The sequence below is a fragment of the Mobula hypostoma genome, chromosome 9 (assembly GCF_963921235.1).
Source record: "Mobula hypostoma chromosome 9, sMobHyp1.1, whole genome shotgun sequence".
NCBI classification, from domain to species: Eukaryota; Metazoa; Chordata; class Chondrichthyes; order Myliobatiformes; family Myliobatidae; genus Mobula; species Mobula hypostoma.
In genome coordinates, this window is record NC_086105.1 from 95,273,255 (window position 1) to 95,299,544 (window position 26,290).

Here is a 26,290-nt window from a genome sequence, read left to right on the forward strand (position 1 = left end):
AGCAGGGCTGTAGCTGAAGCAGCAGAAAAAGGATCAGCATGGGTGTGGACCAAGTATGTCCAGAGGGGCAAATAGTCAGACAGTGTATACACATCTTGCAAACCCTTCAGTAGTTGCATAGACACCTGGAGAGCAGACTATCTGTTGGATGGAAGTGACCAACAAATCTGATAGAGGCAGATGCCAAGTTTTTAAGCTCACCAGTGGGAGGTGGTGCTTAGCACTGCTGGCCCACCACCTCGAGGGAGTCTTGATCATAAGCGAGCCGAAACTCTGAAGACATTTGGCAGATCAACTGTTGATCCCACTGGTGATAGCACAGGACAGATAACATCTTAGTCCATGTGTATTTTGTAACTCTTGACACCTTGCATCTAACGAGATGGGAAATCCTCTCTATGACTTAATGGTTTTGCAGAGATCAAAATTATTCAGTGTGGTTTTCATCATTTCAGTTTTTTTCTGTGGTATTCTGCAATTGTTTGTATTTGAAGGCCACTGGGTATTGGTAACTTAAACAAGCAAACTACTTTGAGGTTTATGTATTCTAGGGTTTTTGCTGTTTTGTGCTCTGCATGTCATAGTCTCATCTATTTTTTTCTGGAAACTTGAGGTTAGTGTTTTAGTTGGGTTTCTGAATTGAGGTCCAGGAACATCCTTGGATCCTGTTTTTTTTATGACAAGAGTCAGTGTTTGTTACTAGAATATACTACTCCTGCATTGCATTTTGGGGCCTGATTTCTTTAAAAATAAACTATGCACTAAGAAACCAAGCAGTTCCTTGGCTTGAGTCACTGACATGATTTTGTTCTAGGGATTGGAATGTCAATTAATGCCACTCATTACAAATATTACTGTTCTGGTATAGCTGCCTTTTAACAAATTAAATAAATGTTGTATTAAGGCCCTTTTTTGTGCCTCTGATAAAATTAGACTGCATTCCCCACCCCCCCCCCATGATCTCCTGTTCCTCCTACCCACTGTTACGTACCCCGTAACTGGGTTGCCAAACCAGCAGAAATGGATCACTCAGTTGGAGTCTGGATTACTAGAACTAAGAAAGTTTTATTAACGAAACAAGCAACACAGTACTCTAATCAAAAGGATAATAAATGCAATAGTTCAACAATGATAAACACACAAGTACACAGAATTAAGATAACAGGATTAATCAAGCTCTATCGTTGTCTCGGGCTAAATGACCAGTTTCAAAGTGACGCAAAGTTCAGTTCAATTTAGTTCAGTTCGCAGTAATCGCTGCCGTGGCGATGGACAGTGGGGGGAAGGAGAGAGAGAGCAAAACGAATGAATATTCAAAACAGCTTCCACACAGACCTTCGCAGTCAGCTTTTGGGCAAGTCCTTTGTGATGTCATCTGAGGTCACCGACCGTGACCCCTCCGTTTCCAGATACGAATTGTTTCCCTGCGGTGAACCTGGCACCCAGGCAAGGGTGGACACACACCAGGTTCCCGCCGATCGTGCCTTTCCACCCTGAGCGTCTATGGCTTGATCCCGCGATCAGCCGTCCAAAAGCTTCCCACCGACTTGTGAGAGGCGCACCGCTTCCAGAGTCTTGTTACCTCGGGTGTCGTGTGTGTGTCTGCCTTAGCAACCTGTCCCTTTTTATCCCCCTACTGGGGTATCGCCTGTCCATCACTTCAAACAGTTTAGGGTTCAAAGGGGGAGCCGCTCTTGACAGCTCTCTCCTTCTGTTACTCTCTCTCCCGTCCTTTCATTAACATCTCCAAATGGTGCTCCATTGTTTTCCTTATCTCTGTCTCTCCTGAAGACAGGTGGCAGACCAACTGCTGATCCCACCGGTGCCAGCACAGGACAGCTACATCTTAATCTATGTGTATTCTTGTCACACCACTTTTTATTTGATGGGATGTAAGATTTGTGAATTCTCAAGACAGATGTGATGCTTAGTGAAATATTGATATTCACTGATGGTAAACTAATTATCAGGTTTATGTTTTGTTAGAGATTGTATTGCTCTAGTTGCTAATTCATTAAATCAGCCATTGCATAAATTATAGTGTGCTGACTTAAGATAATTGGGATAAGGTATTTATATAAAGAAAACATAATCTAGGCTGTTGTCTTGATTGTGATATAAGGAGGCAGTGAGCTTTGCAGCTTTTTTTCCCCCCAGGGCAGTTGTTTTGGGATAACTGAAGTTGAATGATTTCTGTCCATATGTCTACTTGAACTTGAATTTTGAAATTCACCCTGGAACTGTTTTAGCATTCTTGGTTGTATTTTGCTAAATTGTATTTCCATTGGGAACTGATTAAATTCATTATTTTTTTTCCCCTTGGCGAAGTCAAATAACCAGCACAGAGGTTCTGCAGTTTCTTGTTGATAGTAGATTATTGGTTGGTTTGGTATAGCTGATATAATTCGAAATCAAGATTATTATCACTAACATTAAACAACAAATTTCATTATGTATGTTGTCAAATTGGTCATAAAGGTTCTATACCATTTCAGGCAAGTACTGCATTGTTGGCTGGAATTGATACCAGTTTCCCAATTAACTGGTCAACAGTGTTACAGTATCGATGGAAATTTGCTTGAGCTGCACTCTCTTTTTGTTCTTTCAATTCTGCTAGATGTTGAAAGGTTCCATGTAACTATTCAGAATCAAGTTTAATATCACTGGCATATGTGGTGAAATTTGTTGGTTTGTGGCAATACAATTTGAAAAACGTGAATTGCAGTAAGAAATGTATATAAAAATTAAATGTGTAGTGCAAAAAGAGCCAAAAAAAAAGAAAAAATGAAGTAGTGTACATAGGTTCCTGAATGGTTCTGTATGTGTCTTCAGGCTCCTTATACCACCACCGTGATGATAGCAGTTGAGTCCTGGGTGATCTTTAATGATGGATGCTGCCTTTTTAAGGCATCGCCTTTTGAAGGTGTCCTCTTCTGGGGAGGCTAGTGTCCATGATGGAGCTGGCTAAATTTACAACTTTCTGCATTGGCACAGTGTTTTGGCCAGACAGTGATGATAGTTCTTTCTACTTCAACCAATGTGATCAATAAGAATTGATCAATAATATTCTTTCACTTGAATATTTCATGGAATTTTCCATTTCACGCAGGTGGCTCATTTAAAATTTTGAAGAAATTATGGATGCAGTTAGCATGCTTCTTTTTGCTATAAATGGGAGTATGTTAGAAAAAAGGACTTGTTTTTTTAATTTTAGAATGTTAGGTTGAGGAAGAAAGTTTACTTCATCAGTAGATAGTTATGTAAGTGGATGTTCTAGAAATTTGTAAACCAAACTGCCATCTATCTCTGTTAGAGGATTCTAAAACGTCTATTAAAAAATTGGTTAAAGTATGCTCTCATTGTATACAGCCTGTACCTTTACTACAAAAATCTGGGGTAACAGAGACCAGTTATTAGATGTCATGTTTATTAGAACTATAGTAATAGAGCTCAGAAAATGGCAATGAAAGCTACATCCTAAATGTCAAGACCAGTATTCTAATAGTGGTGTATTTAAAGTGCACTGTTAAGCAGGTTATGCTGAATGATGTGGCAGGCTGGGAGGAGGCTTGCATGGAGTGTGGACATTAGCATGGACTGTTTGGTTGACTGGGCTGTGTTTGTGCTGTGTGATCTACAAATTTTTATGTACTCTTCATTCAGCATTGTTGCTTACATTTGATATCCTGCTCTGCCCATCTGTTAATGAGGTTGTTCCATATTAACCTTTGTGGAAAAACTATGGTGTGTATATATACTTCCTTTAAAGTCATTTTTATTTAGTTAAGGTTTAGTGATTGTCCTATCTGCTAATGTATATATTTAGTACGAAAGATTTTGAGAGTTCTAGCGTAATATACATTGAACAAGCTTGTGCAAAGTGCATGACCCAGACACCAATTTCAGGCACATAGTGCTACGAAGTAGCTTAATACTTACACTATTGTAGTGTGATTACTGTAGGAAAAAACAGTCTCACAAAGTATTTGTATTTCGTTGGCTTGTTTTGAATGAGGAAAGAAATTGAAGTCAATGTGTGCTGAATCAACAACTCCCCACACTGGTTGCCTTGCCACATTCATTCATTCATTCCAGCTTTATCTGCTATCTTGCAGGGTAACTCTAATGAGCAGTTTTTCCTCCATGTTCACCATGCTCAGTATCTTCAAATTGAAATTGAAGGTTTAAGTCAAGGGAAGAACTATTGATTTCTGGTCTAATGGGTAGTATTCTGCACAGTTGAGGTCCAGCATCTAGGCAAAGAGTTAGTTCATAGAAGACTGCCTTGGAGCTTCTGATGCAGGATAGATTTCTTGAGCAACATGTATGTATTGTTCCTCACTTCTGTAGAATCTTTTAGTTTCATTAAAGAAACTATAAATCTGCTTCTTGAATACAGTATTTAACTGCATCTGTGCAGTTTTTCCAAGATAACAGGTAGAGAGGTGGCCAACCATTTCAATTTCTATCCCCATCCCCATTCCCATTTCCATTCCCGTTCTGACATTTCGGTCCATGTCTTCCTCTTCTGCCATGATGAGGCCATTCTCAGGTTTGAGGAACATAGAAATGTACAGCACATTACAAGTTCTTCGGCCCACAATGTTGTGTTGGCCATGTAACCTACTCTACAAACTGCCTAGAATCTCGACCACCATCACTGGTAGTGCATTCCACGCGCCCACTACTCTGTGAAGAACTTGCTTCTGACATCCACCCCCCCCAACCACTTTCCAAGTACCTTAAAACTACAGTTGAAATTAGAAGTTTACATACACCTTAGCCAAATACATTAAAACTCAGTTTTTCACAATTCCTGATGTTTAATCCCAGAAAATATGCCCTGTCTTAGGTCAGTTAGGATCACTACTTTATTTTAAGAATGTGAAATGTCAGAATAATAGTAGAGAGAATGATTTATTTCAGCTTTTATTTCTTTCATCACTTTCCCAGTGGGTCAGAGGTTTACATACACTTTGTTAGTATTTGGTAGCATTGCCTTTAGATTGTTTCACTTGGGTTAAACGTTTCAGGTCGCCTTCCACAAGCTTCTCACAGTAAGTTGCTGGAATTTTTTTCCATTTCTCCAGACAGAACTGGTGTAACTGAGTCAGGTTTGTAGGCCTCCTTGCTCGCACATGCTTTTTCAGTTCTGCCCACAAATTTTCTTTGGGATTGAGGTCAGAAAATGATGTCAAGTCTGGTTCATCATTGGGAGCAATTTCCAAACACCTGAACGTACCACGTTCATCTGTACAAACAATAGTACGCAAGTATAAACACCATGGGACCATGCAGTCGTCATACCGCTCAGGAAGGAGATGCATTCTATCTCCTAAAGATGAACGTACTTTGGCGCCAAAAGTGCAAATCGATCTCAGAACAACAGCAAAGGACCTTGTGAAGATGCTGGAGGAAACAGGTAGACAAGTCTCTATATCCACAGTAAAATGAGTCCTATATCAACATAACCTGAAAGGCTGCTCAGCAAGGAAGAAGCCCCAAAACCACCATAAAAAAGCCAGACTACAGTTTGCAACACGGGAACAAAGATCTTACTTTTTGGAGAAATGTCCTGTGGTCTGATGAAACAAAAATTGAACTGTTTGGCCATAATGACCATTGTTATGTTAGGAGGAAAAAGGATGAGGCTTGCAAGCTGAAGAAGACCATCCCAACCATGAAGCATGGAGGTGGCAGCATCATGTTGTGGGGGTGCTTTGCTGCAGGAGGGCTGACGCACTTCACAAAATAGATGGCATCATGAAGGAAAATTATGTGGCTATATTGAGGCAACATCTCAAGACATCAGCCAGAAAGTTAAAGCTTGGTCGCAACTGGGTCTTCCAAATGGCCACTGACCCCAAGCATACCTCCAAAGTTGTGGCAAAATTGCTTAAGGACAGCAAAGTTGAGGTATTGGAGTGGCCATCACAAAGCCCTGACCTCAATCCGATAGAAAATTTGGGGGCAGAACTGAAAAAGTGTGTGTGTGAGCAAGGAGGCCTACAAACCTGACTCAGTTACACCAGTTCTGTCTGGAGGAATGGAACAAATTTCCAGCAACTTACTGTGAGAAGCTTGTGGAAGGCAATCCAAAACGTTTGACCCCAGTTAAACAATTTAAACGCAATGCTACCAAATACTAACAAAGTGTATGTAAACCTCTGACCCACTGGGAAAGCGATGAAAGAAATAAAAACTGAAATAAATCATTCTCTGTACTATTATTCTGACATTTCACATTCTTAAAATAGTGATCCTAACTGACCTAAGACAGGGAATGTTTTCCAGGATTAAATGTCAGGAATTGTGAAAAACTAAGTTTAAATGTATTTGGCTAAGGTGTATGTAAACTTCTGACTTCCTCGTATTGGCCATTTCAGCCCTGGAAAGAAGCCTCTGGCTATCCACACGGTCAATGCCTCTCATCATCTTGTATAGCTCTCTCAGGTCACCTCTCATCCTCTGTCACTCCAAGGAGAGAAGGCCATATTCACTCAATCTGTTCTCTTCAGGCACGGTCTGCAATCCAGGCAACATCCTTGTAAATCTCCTCTGCACTCTCTCTATCGCATCCACATCCTTCCTGTAATGAGGTGACCAGAACTGAACATAGTACTCCAAGTGGCGTCTGACCAAGGTCTTGTATCACTGTGACATTGCCTCACGGATCTTGAACTCAATCCCACGGTTGATGAAGGCCAGCACACCATACACTTTTTGAATAACACTGTCAACCTGCACAGCAGCTTTGAGTGTCCTATGGACACGGACCCCAAGATCTCTCTGATCTTATACACTGCCAACAGTCTTATCGTTAATATTGTATTCTATCTTCAAATTTGACTTAGCAAAATGAACCAGTTCACACTTATTTGGGTTGAACTCCATATGCTACTTCTCAGCCCTGTTCTGCATCCTTTCTGTATCCCGCAGTAACCTCTGACAACCTTCCAGACTATCCACAACACCTCCAACTTTTATGTCATCAGCAAACTTATTAAACCACCCTTCTACTTCCTCATCCAGGTTATTTATAAAAATCAGAGGAGGGGTCCCAGAACAGATCCCTGTGGAACATTACTGGTCACTGACCTCTATGCAGAATATGAACATCTGCAACCACCCTTTGCCTTCTGTGAGCAAGCCAATTCTGGATCCACAAAGCAAGGTCTCCTTGCATCCTATGCCTCCTTACTTTTTGAATGAGCCTTGCATGGGGAACCTTATCAAATGCTTTACTGAAATCTATATACACTACATCCACTGCTCTCCCTTCGTCAATGTGCTTGTTACATCCTCAAAGAATTCAATCAGGCTCTGAGGCACGACCTGCCCTTGACAAAGCTATGCTGACTATCCCCAATCAGATTGTCTCTCCAAATGCTCATAAGTCCTGTCTCTCAGCATCTTCTTCAACAACTTGCCCACTACTAAAGTTAGACTCACTGGTCTATAATTTCCTGGGTTATCTGTACTCCCTTTCTTGAACAAGGGAACATTTGGAACCCAAACAACAGGAATTCTGCAGATGCTGGAAATTCAAGCAACACACATCAAAGTTGCTGGTGAACGCAGCAGGCCAAGCAGCATCTATAGGAAGAGGTACAGTCGACGTTTCAGGCCGAGCCCTTCGTCAGGACATTTGGAACCCTCCAATCCTCTGGTACTTCTCCCGTCCCTATTGATGATGCAAAGATCATCGCAGGAGACTCAGCAATCTCCTCCCTTGCTTCTCATAGTAGTCTGGGGTATATCTCGTCCGAACTGGTGACTTATCTAACTTAATGATTTTCAAAAGCTCAAGCACATCCTTTTTCTGAATGTCTGTATGCTCAGGCACTTCAGTCCGCTGTAAGTCATCCCCACAATTGCCAGGGTCCTTTTCCCTGGTGATTGCTGAAGCAATATATTCATTAAGTACTTCCACTACCTCCTGACTACATGCACACGTTTCTACTATCATACATGATTAGTCCTATTCTCACATGGCTCATCTTCTTGCTCTTGACATACTTGTAGAATGCCTTGGGGTTTTCCTTAATCCTGCTCACCAAGGCCCTCTCATGGCCCCTTCTAGCTCTCCAAATTTCATGCTTAAGTTCCTTCCTGGCAACCTTGTAATTTTCTAGAGCTCTAACAGTACCTAGTTTCTTGAACCTTTTGTAAGCTTTTCTTAACTAGATTTTCCATGTTTTTTGTACACCATGGTTCTTTTTCCCTACCATCTTTTCCCTGCCTCAATGAAACTTACCCATGCAGAACACCTTGCAAATGTTCCCTGAGCATTTGCCACATTTTTGCTGTGCAATCCCTCCATTACTTCCTTCTTTTCTGCAGCCGTGATACTATCCCTGATTAGCAATGCCTTGCCCTCACCTCCTGCCACCCTCACTGCCCTTTCTTTTTGAAACATCTGAAGCCTGGCGCACTGAGCAGCCATTCCTGCCCCTGAGACATCAAGGTCTCTGTAATGGCCACAACATCATACTTCCACATATTGATCCACGCTCTAAGTTCATCCGCCTTGTTTATGGTAGGCCTTGCATTAAAATGGATGCAGTTCAAACCATCTGGCTGAGTGAATCTTTGCTCTATCATTTGCCCATCCTTCCTCACAAACTCCCTACAAGCTGTTTCTACTTTAATGCCAACCACCCATCCTCTGTCTCTCACTTCGTTTCCCACCTCCCTGCAAATCTTATTTAAATAGCATTAGCAAACCTCTCTCAGGATATTGGTTCTCCTCCAGTTCAGGTGCAACCTGTTCCACTTCCCCAGAAAAGGCTCCAATGATCCAGGAACTTGAAACTCTGCCCCCTGCACCATCTCCTCAGCTCCTCAGCCACTCATTCACCTGCACTGTCTTCCTGTTCTGATTTTCCCTAGCTCTTTGCACCAGGAGTAATCTGGAGATTGCCACCTTGGAGGCCCTGCTCTTCAGCCTCCTTCCTAACTCTCTAAACTTGCTGCGCAGGACCTCTACCCCTCTCCTGCCTATGTCATTGGTATCAATATATGCATGTTGTAGCATGGATGAAATTACCGGAGAGACAGAGTCACTGGTAGATACAAAGCAGCTTCTTTATTCGACACAACAAGGTACAGCAGGCATCTTACGCACGGAGACGCTTTCCGCAGAAAGGTCTGCTAGCTAAATGTGGGCTCGATATTTATATGCTAAACACAAAGGCAATCGCTACTTGAAAAGTTACAGACAATGCAATAGACAATGCTTCCTCTTGAAGCTACATACAAAATCTCACACCATCCTTTCCTCCTGACGCCAACATGTCTGGGTTGGTATCTACAGCCTTTAGGAATGTAAGTTAAGTCTACAATACATTTATTTGGCATTTCCCGTGCTAACATAGAAGACAATTCATACAATTAATATTTATAATGTATAGGTGATACTGCCCTCAAAACTACAGCATCAGGCACCAGAAGCATCTGGTATTTACACCTTTTAGGAAGCCCATTGTGGTGGACTCAATCCACAGTCCTTTGTCAAACAGTTAAAATAGAAGTCTGGTGGCCAAAGTCATTTAAGTGTTAACAAATCATCTACCCAAAAAGAATCCACTCTAACATATGCCACAAGCTCCCTTTCAGGAATATTCTGCAACTGCTGGGAGTCATCCTGGATCCTAGCACCTGGGAGGCAACATACTATCCTGGTGACTCTTTTGCTGCTGCAGAATCTCCTATCTGTCCCCTTAACTGTTGAGTCCCCTATGACTATTGCTCCGCCTGACTTCACCCTACCCATCAAAGGCTCAGGGCCAACCACAGTGCCATTGGTCTGTTTGCTTGCTGCCTTGCCCAGATAGGCCATCTCCCCCCGCCCCCCCCCATCAGTATCCAAAGGGGGTATACCTGTTGCTGAGGGGAATGGCCACGGGGGGTGCTGCAGTGACTACTTTTTCCCTTTACCTGTCTCGGTGTTTACCCATCTACTCTCAGAATTCTGCACTCTGGGTGCAACTACCAGCTGAACAGTCTTATTTATCAATTGCTCTGTCTCCTGGATAATCCTCGGTTCATTCAACTCTGGCTCCAACTCCTTAATGTAGTCTTTCGGGAGCTGGAGTTGGCTGCACTTCCTGCAGGTGTAGTCATCAGGGAGACCATCAGGTTCCATGAATTCTCACATCCTACAGGAGTATTCCACTGGCATATCTGTCATTCTGCCTGCACTGTACTATGGGCACCCAAGACCACATCAGCAATAATGAAAGGAATAATCTACCCTTCTTGCCTGTTTCTTTGGTCTCAGCCTCTTCTCGTCAAAGCCTCTAAGTTCCCACTCTGATGGCCATTCCACTAGACCCTATCTCTCTTCTGGTTTAAAGAGGAGGAGGAGAAGATGGCGGCGCGACACCGCACGCGGCCTCTCCAGTGATGAATATCTGTTATCTGTCAAGTAGGATGCCGTGCACAATTCTGATTTGATGGAGATAGACATGAGAGCACGGAGGAACATCTGGTGAAACTTCTGAAATGCCTATTTCGCTGCCACCGCTACTGTGTGATCCTAAATCTCCGGAGGGGGAGGCCCTGAATCCTCGGCTTTGCTTGTTGCTCAGTGGCCGGGGTGGAGTCGAATAGCTCGGCAGAGATGGTGCTCGGTGTCGGAGGGCTGGTCAGAGGCTTGAAGTTTTCGGACGGACTCAGAGTTGGACTGTGGTCGGGTGCTTTCAGGATGCTGCATCGGCAAGTTTGCAGTGCTGGAAGCTCATGGCAGGGAGAGTTTCTCCATTCTACCGTCTGCGTGAGATGTTGGGGCTACTGGGACTTTGAGACTTTTTTTTTACTGTGCCCGTGGTCTGCTCTTATCAAATTACACCCTATCCTCGTTATATGCGAGGGATACAGTCCTCGAAGTTGACGCATAATGTGAAATCACATAATGTGAAAACTTACTTAAATGGAGAAAATAGGGATGCGTTCCAGAGGGCTTCCTAAATATGTTTTATCTGTAACTTATTCACATTTTTATACCAATATGACACAAAAGCAGTACTACAAGACAACATTTGTATTAGATTTCATCAATTTAAGGTAATATTCAATGTAATAAATCATAGTTAACATCCTCTGGTGTACAGTACTCACCAACAGTGGCAGGTGTGTTCGCTCCGGGAGATGAGTGGTTGTTGTGGTGTCGGGCAGCTTTACACAGATAAGGTGGATGGTTGTGGTCGTCAGGATAATATCAAGCACAGCAAGGGGTGAAGGAAGACTCTTAGATCTCTTAGAATTGCTGGCAGAAGATTACAGCGATTTGCATAAAGTGGTGAGGGGTGTTTGCTTGGCAGTATTTTGTTTTTCAGCATAAATTTCCTTGTAGGGAAGAAGGGTTGCTGGCAGGGAACGACTGAAATGCTGACTCCGTTCTAAACTTGGGTCCGTGTCCATCGCCATTTGTGCCAAGTGTTCCGACTTCCACCATTCCCTCACCGTTGGTAAACTCCCGGATAACAGTAACTTTAATATCTTTGACAGATAACAGTAAACTCCATTCGTCTGTTGCTTGCAGCATCAGAGAGATAGTCCGCGGTAAAAAAATACGTACGCCTTGAATGTGGATCACACCGGTCGAGTGGTTGAATCAGCGATGTTGTGTTAGGTGGCGGGAAACGCGCTGTTATGTTAGGATGAATGCTGTCCAAATATTTAGGATGGGCTGGCGCATTGTCAAGCAACAAAAGAACTTTAAAGGCAAGATTCTGTTCCCGGCAGTAGCGTCCCAGAACTGTGTTACCTTCAGCTGATGCCGCACTGTTTATAATTTCCAACTTTTTTCAAGTGTTAAAGCTGTTCTCTGCCGCTCGGCTGATGGCCCAAGACATGACATCAGACGCTCAGGAGGCATAATTAAATATTTCAAGTGCAAAATCACTGCACCGTAGGTAAAACCAACAGAAGTTTAAGATCACGCTTCCACACCTTGCCAAAACCAATGCGAGAGTGGCGGGAGTGAAATTGTGAGGCGCGCACACCTGACTTGGCGGGAAAGCAGTGCTTCTCGTTCCAACAGTGAGACTGTGAAGTGTGTGCACGTGACTTGTATTGGCGGGAAGGCAGTGCTCCTCGCATAACTGAGTTTTGGACGCGTATAACGAGACGTTGGTAGAAATGGGTTCCTCGCATAACTGTGAATCCGCACAGTCTGAAGACGCAGATAACGAGAATAGGGTGTACGGTATTGCTTTGCACTGTTGTAACTATGTGTTATAATTATGTGTCTTTTTTTCAGTTTTAGTCTTGGTCTGTCTTGTGTTTCTGTGATATCATACTGGAGGAACAGTGTATCATTTTTTAATGCATGCATTTCTAAATGACAATAAACGAGGACTGAGTGTCCTCATAATCTAATCTAAAAAAGAAAAAAAAACTCATGCAAGGAGAAAGAACTCACCGCGTTTGGTGTTGATTTCTCCACCCTCTAATTTTGCCCCTCCTTCTTCCTCTTATTCATTCCTCCACTCTGGCTTCTTGCCTCTTCTCCTTACCTGCATGTCACCTTCCCTTGGTGCCCCTCCTCCCCTTTCTCCCATTGTCCACTCTCTTCTCATCAGATTCCATCTTCTCCAGCCCTCTTCTTTTTCCACATATCACCTTACAGCTTCTCACTTCATTTCCCCCACCCACCTGACTACATCTATCATCTGGCTTGTCATCCCCTCCCCCTACCACTTTATGCTGGCTTCTTCCTCTTTCCTTTCTCGTGCTGATGAAGGATCTTGGCCCAAAACATTGACTCTTTATTGATTTCCTTAGATGCTGTCTGACCTGAGTTCCACTAGCATTTTGTGTGCATAGTTCCTCTTCTTGCTCCTTCCTCTTCCTAGCCCACTGCAAGGACCTGTTCACCAATGTCTCACCCATGTGTTACAACTAGTCATCTGAGAATGCTTTAGTTGGTTGGAGCCAGCATTCTGAATCCAGATTATCTAGGACAAAACTCATGGGTTATCAAAGTTATATGTGCAGTACTCCCTGGGCTTACAGTGTGAATGGCACATGATTATGTTTGTCTAATCATATGCTTACTTTAACTGATCTGGGGTGGTTATCCTAGTTGGGTCTCCTTTCCAGGGCTGTTTGTAACCTGTCTTGATCTTGGGATACTAGAATAATCCCTTGGTAATGAGCTGAGAAATCTCTTTGCAGTTTGGTTAACCAGTGGAGTACTCCATTTCTACACTTGAGGCCAAGTTAATGAATGTATTTAAGGAAGAGATTTCTGGGCACAAAATGCATGAAAGGACTTGGGAGAGAGAGCAGAGATGGGTATTAGAGATCAACAATGATTGTGTTGAGGGTTGAAAAGCTGAATGTCCTCCTTTTGTTTTATTTCCTCCAGTCTTAATAATAGAATATCTGGGTATTATCGGTGGAATGCTCTGTCTATCTTTGGCTGCCATTTTAGAGTCATTAGGCTGGACCGACTGCAGTGATTACAAGAATTATTGCCAGGACTCAAGGGCCTAAGTTAAAAGGAGAAGTTGGGCAGGCTGGGACTTTATTCATTGATGCGTAGGTGTCCTTAAAAGAGGTGTCCAAAATCATGAGTTGCATAGACAGGATGAATGTACACATCCTTTTCCCAGATGAAAGGAATCAAAAACTAGAGGAAATGTTTAAAGCGAGGGGAAAGTTTTAAAAGGAACCAAGGGCAACAACTTCACATGGAGGAGCATTTAAAAGACATTTGGACAGATACATGGATTGGAAGACATTAGAGCAATGGTTCCCAACATGGGATCCATGGACCTCTCACTTAATGATAGGGATCCATGTCATAAAAAGGGTTTGGAAGCCCTGCTTTAGAGGGATATGGGCCAATGGAATTCACTTAGATTGGCATCTTGGTTGGTGTGAGTGAGCTGGGTTGAAGAGCCTGTATCTGTGCTGTATTACTCTATTTCTCGGTTCTAGAATTAGAAAAAATAATTCAAGTTTCGAGTAAAAAATGCTGCATGCAGGAAAGAAAATGTAAAGAGTGACATTAAATTTGTTTTGAAGCTGTGGTACATGTAATTAGCAGGGACTTGAAAGTCTAGGTTTGACAGGTTAGCGTTGAACTACAGACAAAGATGCTTGTAAACAAGCTGTGATCGAACTACTTAGTGCTAGTATGTTGATTAGTTATTAGTCTCCAAGTTATACTTGGTGTAGAGAGTAACTGAAAGGATCATCAAAAAAGAAAAATAAAAACCACAAATGCTGTATATCTGAAATTAAAATACAAATTGCTGGAAATATTCATGAGCTCAGGCAGTACCTGGTGAGAGAGAAAGAAATCAGGGTTAATGGTTCAGTTTAATTATCTTTTCATCAGTTCTGTCTGATCAAAAAGGGACAGGCTTCAGTAGAATAATGAAAGTAAAAGCCTTTTGATTAATTGAAAGGATGACTTGAATTCCACTCTTCTGTAATTATCTGGAGTGCCTTATGAGGGCATTGGTGCTTCCTGAACTGGATTTAATAAATGACGTTGTGGAACTCCCTTGATATTCTGTGAAATAACTTGCTGTTGTACTAAAGTTTGTTTCAAGAATGTTGTATTTCTGATGCATTGGATCCAAGTTAGCACTAAAAGGGATTACCTTTGTACATTTGTTGATGTCTGTTATTCCTATTCATTTCTAGATGATATTTGTGTTGTCGTCACTAAGAGAATGAGCGTCATCATTTCAATAATGTTAGAGTGGACATTGAAGTGACAGTGGAAAGTTGATGTATATCAGGAGTAACACTGTCTTTTCATAAATGCCAATAGATCACTCTCGGTCAGCTTTTTGGAGTACCGTTCACAAGCAAACTTATTCATGCTTTTTTATTGTATTTTCTAGTTCTAAAAACTTTTAAGGATATTAATGAATGCTGTTTACAAGAAGTTTTAATACCTTTAAAATAGTTTGAAAGTACCTAATTGTGTATGTGCAATTTTGACATTCTAAATTTTACAAAGGCATATGATTCAGTGATTGGCTTTGGAAAATAAATGAGATTCTTGTTTCTGCTTTGTGCATCGCTGCCTGGTCCTCCTCTTAAGGGACCGTGGAAAAGTGAAAGTGGGGCTTTAACAAGTACAGTAATTAAAATGCTTTCTGGTACAACTGGGACAAACATTAGTTGCAGTATCTCAAAAATTTAGTAAACAAAAGTGGGAACAAGGTGCATTTTAGTACGATGGACAAAAGTGCAACAGTATTTCTGTGATGTTTTGATTTAGGTACAAGGTAGGTGCAGTTGTTCCCATGGTAGGTCAGGTGGTTACCAACAGTCATCTGGTTATTAATTGTAAATATACTCACTGCTGAAATGCAACAGCCCATGATACTCTGTTTTGTAACCCTGAAACTACCACAAATCCAAGCCGAATCTCGTGTTTGTATTTGCAGGTTAGGTAAGAGATGTTCAGTAAAGAATTGGCTTATGTTAGTGTAGACTTCAAGTGTTAATATTCAAGTGCCTTGGGAAAGTCAGAGGTAAAATCTTCAAAAAGCTTGTTTGTGTAAAAGCGCCTCTTGCCCCTTTGCACATGGGACCAGCTTTTTATGAGCTAGTAACTGAAAGGTTAAAGAAAGGGTAATCCTATAAGTAGATTACACAGAGCTTTTCCTGTTTTTCCAGTTATGTCAAACCTTGTCTTATGTTCCCAGTAAAAACAGAAAATATATCATGGTCAAGATAGTGTGCAAAACTGCCTCTTCTGTTTTGAAGGGATAGAGTGCAAGAAAAGGAAGAACAGTTGATGGAAGAAAGGAAAAAGAGAAAAGACGACAAGAAGAAAAAGGAAGCCGCTCTGAAGAAGGTATTTGCTGTTCAAAGAGCTACAGGATAAAATCAGATTATTTAGAATGTGTCAAGACTTAACAAAATGCAAATATTGAAACTTGGAGAAGCAAGCAGTGTAACTTCAGTTTGACAATGGAGTATTCAGCATATTCAAGAGATTTGGTTTATAGATTTCAAATAATGGGATAGTAGAAAATGCAAGCATTGCCTAGTAGGTTATATTATATTTGCCCCTTGACAAAGAATTTAGCTCTCCTGCTTAATAAGCATTTTTCAATGCAAGGATCCCATTTTTCAGTATGACACTTGATATATTTAGTGCCTTTTAGAAAGAGTAAAGTTTGTAATGGGATGTTTCTTTTTTGACATACTTTTATCCCCATTAATGGCGGAATGAGTTTTTGTTTGAATGGTAACATTAGGAATGAACCGCATCTTTTACTATAATACCCTTTATTCGCTAAATCGGAGTCTGTTAGTTCTGTAAGCATCCTAATTAGTATTGGTTGCATCTGGGTGGCAAGTAATAGGAATGCTGGTGTTTGTAAAATCCCATTTCTATATATTTTCTCATAACAGTTGGTTGTGCTGCACATGTTTATGCATTGCTATATCTGTTTTATAATATTTTTAAAATAAAGGTAATATTTTCTAAGATACTTCGTAAATTGTTATTAAACTGCTTTACTAAGTTTAAGTGCAAGCTTTTCTAACCTGATTACTTTTTTTTGTTTCAGGCAATTGAACAAAAAAGCAAAGGTAAGACTAGTTCATTGTTTCCTTTGGGTTTTGGCAGAAATGACCTGGTAACATTGCCATGCACATTGGTTTCCTGGATACATGGGACTAATACTGACAGCTACATGAAAGTTTTCACTTTATTATCACAACAAGTTTCAAAACATTGAATTTGTAGTTAGTATTAAAAGGAATCGATCAGTGATACAGTAAGTTAAAGGAGAGGAGGCTGGGAATAGTATTTTACCTTTAATGCTGCAGTTTTAATGTAAAGCATGAAAGTTTTCTGTCAGATTTCAAATTCATTTATTTACATTTATGTACATTGATACATCTGAGGGATGTGCTCGCTGGTGTCGTTACACGTTCCGGTGTCAACATAGCGTGCCCACTACATTCACAGAACATACAAGCAACAACAACAGCACAACAGCAACATAACAATAGCAAAACGAGACACTTGCCTACCTCCCTAACACAAACCCAGATAGTCCTCTAACCCAAGGACATGCTATCTCCAGCTTTGCAAAATCACTGGCATTGTACATTCAAATTCCGCAGAGGACTCGCAGACCCAGGCTTTGGCTATCCGGCTTCAACCTCCAGTCTTCCATTCAACCTTTGGGCTTTGATCTTTAGTATGAACTTCAGGACTGTCAGATGATGAATTCACCCACGTGTGTACTTCAGTCACCAACCCCCGTGCCTCCGGCCCACGTGAAATTCCGATCCCAGAATCCACCAAGTTTGGTTAACAATGCAAAGAAAACTCAAAAGAAGCAGTGATTTTAATCTGTACACAGCTTCTAAGGAAAAGACTGTAGCATATGTTAATTAATCTCTGTATAGGTGACTCCTGCACTGCGACCATTAGGGTAATGGGAATTCACAAATCACTATCTGAAAATTTTAGATACAAAACAATACTTATCATCACAGAACTCATAGGAGAGAAAGTTAAATAAACACTTTTTTTTGAAGATAGCGCAGATTCATGTCATGGAAAGTCACAATTTGGAGAGTTTTCTCATATACAAGTATAGAGATTATAGTATATATTTACTTTATGAAATTGGAGATGAGGATAGAGTAGAAGTTTGTTGAATTAAGTTACACAAACTAATTTCTGTTCAAAATATCCCATCCTAAAGTGCTATAAATTTTTCTGAAAGTTGTTATACCCCATGCCTGAGCATGTGTTGCCAACAGGGTGCGGCAGACTTTTCTTTGTTATGAACTGGATGTGTTGTAGTTAATATATTTATTACAATGGCAGTCATGCTTTTATTAGTTTAGTAGTCAACTTTGAGCCAGTAGTTACTGGAAAGCGTGCCATTTAGCCACTTGCACTACTTGGTTATCATTATTCATTGAAGAACAGATAGTGATATCAAAGCGCTCTGTCAGTGCAGGTGAATCCAGCAAGCCTAGTTGTGTCTGCCTTTACCAGATAGTGCAGATTGAGTACCCTTCACCAAAATTCTAAAATCTGAGTGCCAACATGACACAATAAATGGAAAATTCCACAAGACGCTGGGAAGGTTCCCAGGCAATGAGCTGGTCTCTGCACACCACAGACAGTACTGAGAACTGACTTCACATATGTAATGAGCATTAGTTAGTGAAAAAGCGAAAAACATTGCATAAAGCAAAAAATGAACATCTCGATCATGTATCATCAGCGTCAGAGTAAACATCTGATTCTTAATAGTTGCAGAAACTTAAGAAAAGAGAGAGCATTATTTTTTTAAGCATTTGCTGATCAAGAAAATCAAGCACAAACAAGTCTATGATGCTGACTGCTTTTATATCTGACAGAGCAGCATTAAATTCTTAGTGATGCTGATGGAAAATCTTTTACCAGAGCAAGTCTACAATGCTGTTTTCTTTATATAGCTTACATAAAACCTTAAAAAGAAATACAGAGCACTGTAACCTTTTAATCAGAGCACTGCATTGTAAGGTGGAGACTGAAAGCCCGCCATTGTTCAACAGCTGATTCAGGTATTCTCCTGAAGTTGCTGTGCTGCTTTTATTACTTTGCACACATTATGTTTTCATTATATTAATAGTATGTTAAGTACATGTGTGATGAAGTAAGACAAATTCTGCTCACTGGTAACATATAAATTCAAAGTTGGAAATGATGCAGATGCCAGGCTATCTCATTATATATTCCAAAATATGAAAACAAAATTCAAAATCCAAAACACTTCCAGCCCCAAGCATTTTGGATGAGGGTAATCAAACTGCAGCAGAAGTTTTTTAAAAAAAGTCCCATACCCCCTGGACAGGCAATATTTTCTGCAGATCTCAGTGTTGACTGAGGATCAGATGTGGAACCACCTGGCTCATTGGTGGAATTGGAATAATTAAGGGGCTGTTGGTTAACAATACCTGAACTTAGGCCATATTTAATTTACCTTGCAGTGAGTTGCTTCCTGGCTATTTATGAAGGTAATTAAAAGACAGCCACATTGCTGTGGGTTTGGGATTGTTTTGTGTTCTGACCAGAAAAGGATGGCAGTAAAGATTATTGAATTATATAGGATTTTATGATTTGTTTCAAAGCTTCACAGTTATTAAAGCATGTATACTTTATGCAACGTTGAGATTTGTCTCCTTATAGCTGGCCACAAAAAAAAAGCCTAAAAAAAAACCCCCTTTTTAATTTAAAAAAAAGACCATCAAACACCCAATACGCAGAGAGAAAAACTAAATCATGCAACCAATAAAAGTAAGCAAATATCATTCGGAAGTGGAGTTTTATGAAAGATACGAAGCCAGGCATCACTGCAGCTGTGGAAGGCCACAGCCTCAGGTCAGTTCATAGAGAAGCATGCAGGACCAGCCATCGCTTCGCCTCCGGTCCAGGCACCCTGACTTTTTCAATCTGGTTCATTGCTTAAATTGTCCTCGCTCTGGGTCGTGGAAGCCCCCCCCCCCCCCCCCCCCAAGGTTTAGCCTATACCCAACCTTTCCAATCCAGCCCGGCACTTAAATCTATCAGACATTGGGACTTTCCTCACTCTTGGGGATACCTTGACTCTGCTTCGATCCTGCTTCCGTTTGCCATGATCATGACTGCCTCCACTACCCTTTGCTCGCCTCATCATTGTCAGAGTTGTTAGTATTAATTATTAGTAGTGTTATTAATAAGGTGTTTAGTGGTTTGTTTTGTTTTTTTGCCACCAATAAGTAGTCGCTAGGCATCACCAGTGCTATCTTAAACTGGAAGTTATTTAATTAACTGAATATAGTTTCTCTTTTTGGCAGCATACAGTAGAATTTGCATATGCCTTTGAATCAATAATCCATGCCCCCAGATCCTATAATCTTAGCACTATATCCTTGTCAGCATGCATTTACATTTTGGTAAGGCATTGCTCTGCCCTCCATCACAAGAAACTGCACAGAGTTATGAACATATCTCAGTCAAAATTGAGTATTATTAATGTACAAGTATATACAATGCCTATAATAAGTATCCCCCCCCCCCCCCCCGGATGTTTTCATATTTTACTGTTTTACAACATTCAATCACAGTGGATTTAATTTGGCTTTTTTAATGCTGAACAACAGAAAAAGACTCTTCCGTATCAAAGTGAAAACAGATCTCTACAAAGTGAGCTAAATTAATTACAAATATAAAACGCAAAATAATTGATTGCATAAGTATTCGCCCCCTTCAAGTCAGTATTTAGTAGATGCACCTTTAGCAGCAAATACAGCCTTGAGTGTATGTGGATAGGTCTCTATCAGCTTTGCACATCTGGAATATGCAATTTTTCTCCATTCTTTACAAAACTGCTCAAGCTCTGTCAGGTTGCATAGGGATCATGAGGGAACAGCCGTTTTCAAGTCTAGCCACAAATTCTCAATTGGATTGAGGTCTGAACTCTGACTTGGCCACTCCAGGACATTAACTTTGTTGTTTTTAAGGCATTCTTATGTAGCTTTGGCTTTATGCCTGGGGTCATTGTCTTGCTGGAAAACAAATCTTAAGTCACAGTTCTCTTGCAGTTTTCCTCCAGGATTTCCCCATATTTTGCTGCATTCATTTTAGCCTCTACCTTCACAAGCCTTCCAGGGTCTGCTGTAGTGAAGCATCCCCACAGCATTACGCACCCACTGCCATGCGTCATGATAGGGTTGGTGTGTTTTTGATGATGTGCGGTGTTATTAGGCTTGCACGAAGCATACTGTTTAGTCTGATGGCCAAAAAGCTCAATTTTGGTTTCATCAGACCATACAGCTGCCTTCCAGCTGACTTCAGAATCTCCCACATACCTTCTGCCAAATATCAGTTAAGGTTTTGAGTTTTTTTCAACAGTGGCTTTCTCTTTGCCACTCTCCTGTAAAGCTGCAACTGGTGAAGCACTCGGGCAACAGTTATTGTATGCGCAGTCTCTCCCATCTCAGCCACTGAACTTGTAACTCCTGCAGAGTTGGTGGCCTCCCTCACTAGTTCCCTTCTTGCATGGTCACTCAATTTCAGAGGACGGCCAGCTCCAGGCAGATTGACAGTTGTGCCATGTAGGCGGGGAATACTTATTATAGGCACTTTATACAGATAGAAAGAAAAATACTTGCAGCGGCTTCAGAGGCACATGGCATCTTACAAGCAGCATGCACAAGTCAAACAAATTGTGCACAACTTTTATAAGAAAATAACAAAATTAGAACAAAAAAGTTCTGTTTGTACAAAGTGATCACAATAGACATAGTGTTGCTAACTAGTGATAGGGGTTTATCACAAAAACCAGCCCTCCCTCTGACTTTGTCGAATCTCTCTGGTCACTTAAGAAATTAACCAACATAATCAAAGACCCCTCCTATCCTAGTCACTTGCTGTCTCTCTTAACCCTCCCCCCCCTTTCATTTGGGCAGAAGATAAAAAAAGTTCGAGAATGCGTATTGCCAGGTTCAAGGACAGTTTCGATTTCACTATTCTAGGACTCGTGCAAACCTTTTTTCTGATAATGATAAACACTTGATCTCTCAGTTTACATCAATATGGCCCTTGCACTTTATTTGTCTACCTGCACCATGCATTCTCTTTAACTGCACAACTATATTCTGTAATCTGTTATTGTACTATGTTTTCTTTTTGTATTACCTGAATGCTGGTGTTTGGAATGATTTCTGGCTGGCATACAAAACAAAGCTATTCATAATTTCATGATAAATGGAATTCCCGGTTCGCTGCTGCTGCTACTGCCTGTTGCTGGCAGCCGGGGCTGGGGTCGAAGCGCTCGGCAGAGATGGTGCTGGGTGTCGGAGGGCTGGTCGGAGGCTCAAAGTTTTCGGATGGACTGAGAGTCAGACTGTAGTTGGGTGTTTCCAGGATGCTGCATTGGCAAGTTTGCGGTGCTGGAAGCTCATGGCAGGGAGAGTTTTCTCCCTTCTACCGTCTGCGTGAGATGTTGGGACTTTTGAGAGACTTTGAAGCCTTTTTTTACCGTGCCCATGGTCTGTTCTTCCATCAAATTACGGTATTGCTTGCACTGTTGTGGATATATGTTATAATTATGTGGTTTTTGTTAGTTTTTCAGTCTTGGTCTGTCTTGTGTCTCTGTGATATCACACTGGAGGAACATTGTATAGTTTCTCAATGTATGCATTACTAAATGACAATAAAAGAGGACTGCGTGTTCTCATAATCTAATCTAAATGCGACAATAAAAAAAAAACACAAGGCTATAAGACATAGGAGCAGATTTAGGCCATTTGGCGCATTGAATCTGCTCGGCCATTTGATCATGGCTGATATATTTTCCCTCTCAACCCTATTCTCCTGATTTCTCCCTGTAACCTTTGACATCCTTCCTGATCAAAGAGGCCTTAAAGAGAGACTTGGCCTCTTCTGCTGTCTGTGGCAATGAATTCTGCAGATTCACTACCCTCTGGCTAAAAAATTCTTCCTCATCTCTGTTCAAAAGGGATGTCCTTGTATTCTGAGGCTGTGCCATCTAGTCCTAGACTCCTCCACTATTGAAAACATCCTCTACACTTCCAGTCTATCTATTCCTTTCAGTATTTAAAGTCAAAGTACATACATGTCACCATATACAAACCTGAGATTCATTTCTGTGGGTATACTCAGCAAATCTATGGAACAATAACTGTGAACAGGATCAATAGACAGCAAACTGTGCAAATCCAGATATAATAGCAATAATATAAGAGCATCAAGTAACACGATAAGTCTTTAAATGAGTAACACACGCAAAATGCTGGTGGAACGCAGCAGGTCAGGCAGCATCCATAGGAAGAAGCACACTCAATGTTTCAGGCTGAGACCCTTTGTCAGGACTAACTGAAAGAAGAGATAGTAAGAGATTTGAAAGTGGGAGGGGAAGGGGGAGGTCCAAAATGATAGGAGAAGACAGGAGGGGAGGGATAGAGCTAAGAGCTGGAAAGTTGATTGGCAAAAGGGATACAAGGCTGGAGAAGGGAGAGGATCATGGGACGTGAGGCCTAGGGAGAAAGAAAGGGGGAGGGGAGCACCAGAGGAAGATGGAGAGCAGGCAAGGAGTAATTGTGAGAGGGGCAGAGAAGTGGGGGGGGGGGGAGGAAAACAAAAAATAATAAATAGGTAAGTGATGGGGTGAGAACAGGAGGAGGAGCATTAGCAGAAGTTAGAGAAGTGGATGTTCATGCCATCAGGTTGGAGGCTACCCAGACGGAATATAAGGTGTTGTTCCTCCAACCTGAGTGTAGCTTCATGTTGACAGTAGAGGAGGCCGTGGATAGACATATCAGAATGGGAATGGGACGTGGAATTAAAATGTGTGGCCACGGGGAGATCCTGCTTTCTCTGGCGGACAGAGCGTAGGTGTTCAACGAAAGTCTCCTGGTCTGCATTTGGTCTCACCAATATATAGAAGGCTGTACCGAGAGCACTGGACGCAGTATATCACACCAGCTGACTCACAAGTGAAGTGTTGTCTCCCCTTGAAGGACTGTCTGGGGCCCTGAATGGTGGTGAGGGAGGAAGTGTAAGAGCATATGTAGCACTTATTCCGCTTACAAGGATAAGTGCCGGGAGGGAGATCGGCGGGAAGGGATTGGGGGGGTAACGAATGAACAAAGGAGTCGTTTAGGGAGCGATCCCTGCAGAAAGCAGAAAGGGGGGTGTTTTAGAAGGGATGGCGGGGGACAAATGGACAAGGGAGTCGCGTAGGGAGCGGCCCCTGCCCTTCCCACCGATCTCCCTCCTGGCACTTACCCTTGCAAGGATAACAAGTGTTACACATGCCCTTACACTTCCTCCCTCACCACCATTCAGGGCCCCACACAGTCCTTCCAGGTGAGGCAACACTTCACCTGTGAGTTGGCTGGTGTGATATACTGCGTCCAGTGCTCTCGGTGCAGCCTTCTATATGTTGGTGAGACCTGACACAGGCCAAGAAACCGTTTCGCTGAACACCTATGCTCTGTCCGCCAGAGAAAGCAGGATCTCCCAGTGGCCACACATTTTAATTCCATGTCCCAATCCCATTCGGCTATGTCTATCCGTGGCCTCCTCTACTGTCCAGATGAAGCCACACTCAGATTCCGTTAATGCCTCCCCCAGTTCTCACCCCATCCTCACCCCATCCCTTATTTATTTATTACTTTTTATTTTTTCCTTTTTTTCCCTTTTTCCTCTCTCTCTGTCCCTCTCACAGTTGCTCCTTGCCTGATCTTCATCTGCCTCTGGCGCTTCCCTCCCCCTTTCTTTGTCCCTAGGCCTCCTGTCCCATGATCCTGTCCCTTCTCCTCCCGTCCCATGATCCTGTCCCTTCTCCTCCCGTCCCATGATCCTGTCCCATGATCCTCCCGTCCCATGATCCTGTCCCATGATCCTCCCGTCCCATGATCCTGTCCCTTCTCTAGCCTTGTATCCATTTTGCCAACCAACTTTACAGCTCTTAGCCCTCCCCCTCCCCCTCCCCCTCTTATCTCTTCTTTCAGTTAGTCCTGACAAAGGGTCTTGGCCTGAAACGTCGACTGTGCTTTTTCCTATGGATGCTGACTGGCCTGCTGTGTTTCACCAGCATTTTGTGTGTTGTTTGAATTTCCAGCATTTGCAGATTTCTTCGTGTTTGCGTCTTTAAATGGGTGTAGTTATTCCCTTTTGTTCAAGAGCCTGATGGTTGAGGAGTAGTAACCATCTCTTTTGGGGCAGGCGTGACCTGTCCAATAAGGATGGTTTACAATTGAATCCGAGGGGGATTGATATCCTGGCAGGGAGGCTTGCTAAGGCTACTGGGGAGAGTTTAAACTAAAATTGCTAGGGGGTGGGAACCAAACTGAAGAGAAGGGAGGAAGGGGCGGTTGGCTCACAAACGGAGAAAGCTTGTAGGCAGTGTGAGGGAGGATAGGCAGGTGGTAGAGAAGGGATGCGCTTAGGCTGATGGTTTGAGATGTGTCTATTTTAATTCAAGGAGTATCATGAACAAAGCGGATGAGCTTAGAGCGTGGATCAGTACTTGGAGCTATGATGTTGTGGCCATTACAGAGACTTGGATGGCTCAGGGGCAGGAATGGCTACTTAGAGTGGCAGGCTTTAGGTGTTTCAGGAAGGATGGGGGGGGTGCGAAACAAGTGGGGGTGTGGCACTGTTGAACAGAGATAATATCACAGCTGCAGAAAAGGAGGAAGTCATGGAGGGATTGTGTACTGAGTCTCTGGGTGGAAGTTAGGAACAGGAAGGGATCAATAACTCTACTGAGTGTTTTTTATAGACCATCTGATAGTAACGGACATTTAGCAGATAGGGAGACAGATTCTCAAACAGTGCAAAATAAAGGGGTTGTCATGATGGGAGATTTTAATTTCCCCAGTGTTGATTAGCATCTCTCTAGGGGTTTGAATGGGGTGGAGTTTGTTAGGTGTGTTCAGGAAGGTTTTCTGACACAGTATGTCGATAAGCCTACAAGAGGAGAGGCTGTACTTGATCTCGTTTTGGGAAATGAACCTGGTCAGGTGTCAGGTCTTTCAGTGGGAGAGCATTTTGGAGACGATGATCACAATTCTATCTCCTTTACCATAGCATTGGAGAGGGATAAGAGCAGACAAGTTAGGAAAAAGTTTAGTTGGAGTAAGGGGAAAATATGAGGCTTTCAGACAGGAGCTTGGAAGTATAAATTGGGAGCAGATGTCTTGGAAATGTACGACAGAAATGTGGCAAATGTTCAGGGGACGTTTACATGGTGTTCTGCATATTTACATTCCAATGAGACGGAAAGGATGGTAGGGTACAGGAACCATGGTGTACAAAGGCTGTTGAAAATCTAGTCAAAAAGAAAAGGAAAGCTTACGAAAGGTTCAAAAAAACTAGGCAATGATAGAGATCTAGAAAATTATAAGGCGAGCAGGAAGGAGCTTAAGATAGAAATTGGGAGAGCCAGAAGGGGCCATGAGAAGGCCTCAGCGGACAGGATTAAGGAAAACCCCAAGGCATTCTACATGTATGTGAAGAGCAAGAGGATAAGATGTGAGAGAATAGGACCAATTAAGTGTGACAGTGGAAAAGTGTGTATGGAACCGGAGGAGGTAGCGGAGGTACTTAATGAATACTTTGCTTCAGTATTCACTATGGAAAAGGACCTTGGTGATTGTAGGGATGACTTGCAGGGGACTGAAAAGCTTGAGCATATAGACATTAAGAAAGAGGATGTGCTGGAGCTTTCAGAAAGCATCAAGTTGGATAATTCACCGGGACTGAATGAGATATACCACAGGCTAC

At 42.1% G+C, this 26,290-nt stretch overlaps 1 protein-coding gene across 8 annotated transcripts in view; it reads left to right on the forward strand.

The window, feature by feature from the left end:
* LOC134351868 (trinucleotide repeat-containing gene 6A protein-like) overlaps positions 1–26,290 on the forward strand; it is a 181,811-nt gene that overhangs the window by 34,545 nt on the left and 120,976 nt on the right. For 7 of the 8 annotated variants that reach the window (XM_063058702.1, XM_063058700.1, XM_063058706.1 and 4 more), the window contains exons 3-4: positions 15,742–15,832; positions 16,554–16,575. In XM_063058702.1, coding sequence (XP_062914772.1) covers positions 15,742–15,832; positions 16,554–16,575 — 113 coding nt within the window. The remainder of the gene's footprint in view (positions 1–15,741; positions 15,833–16,553; positions 16,576–26,290) is intronic. The other variant, XM_063058703.1, reaches the window with a different exon arrangement.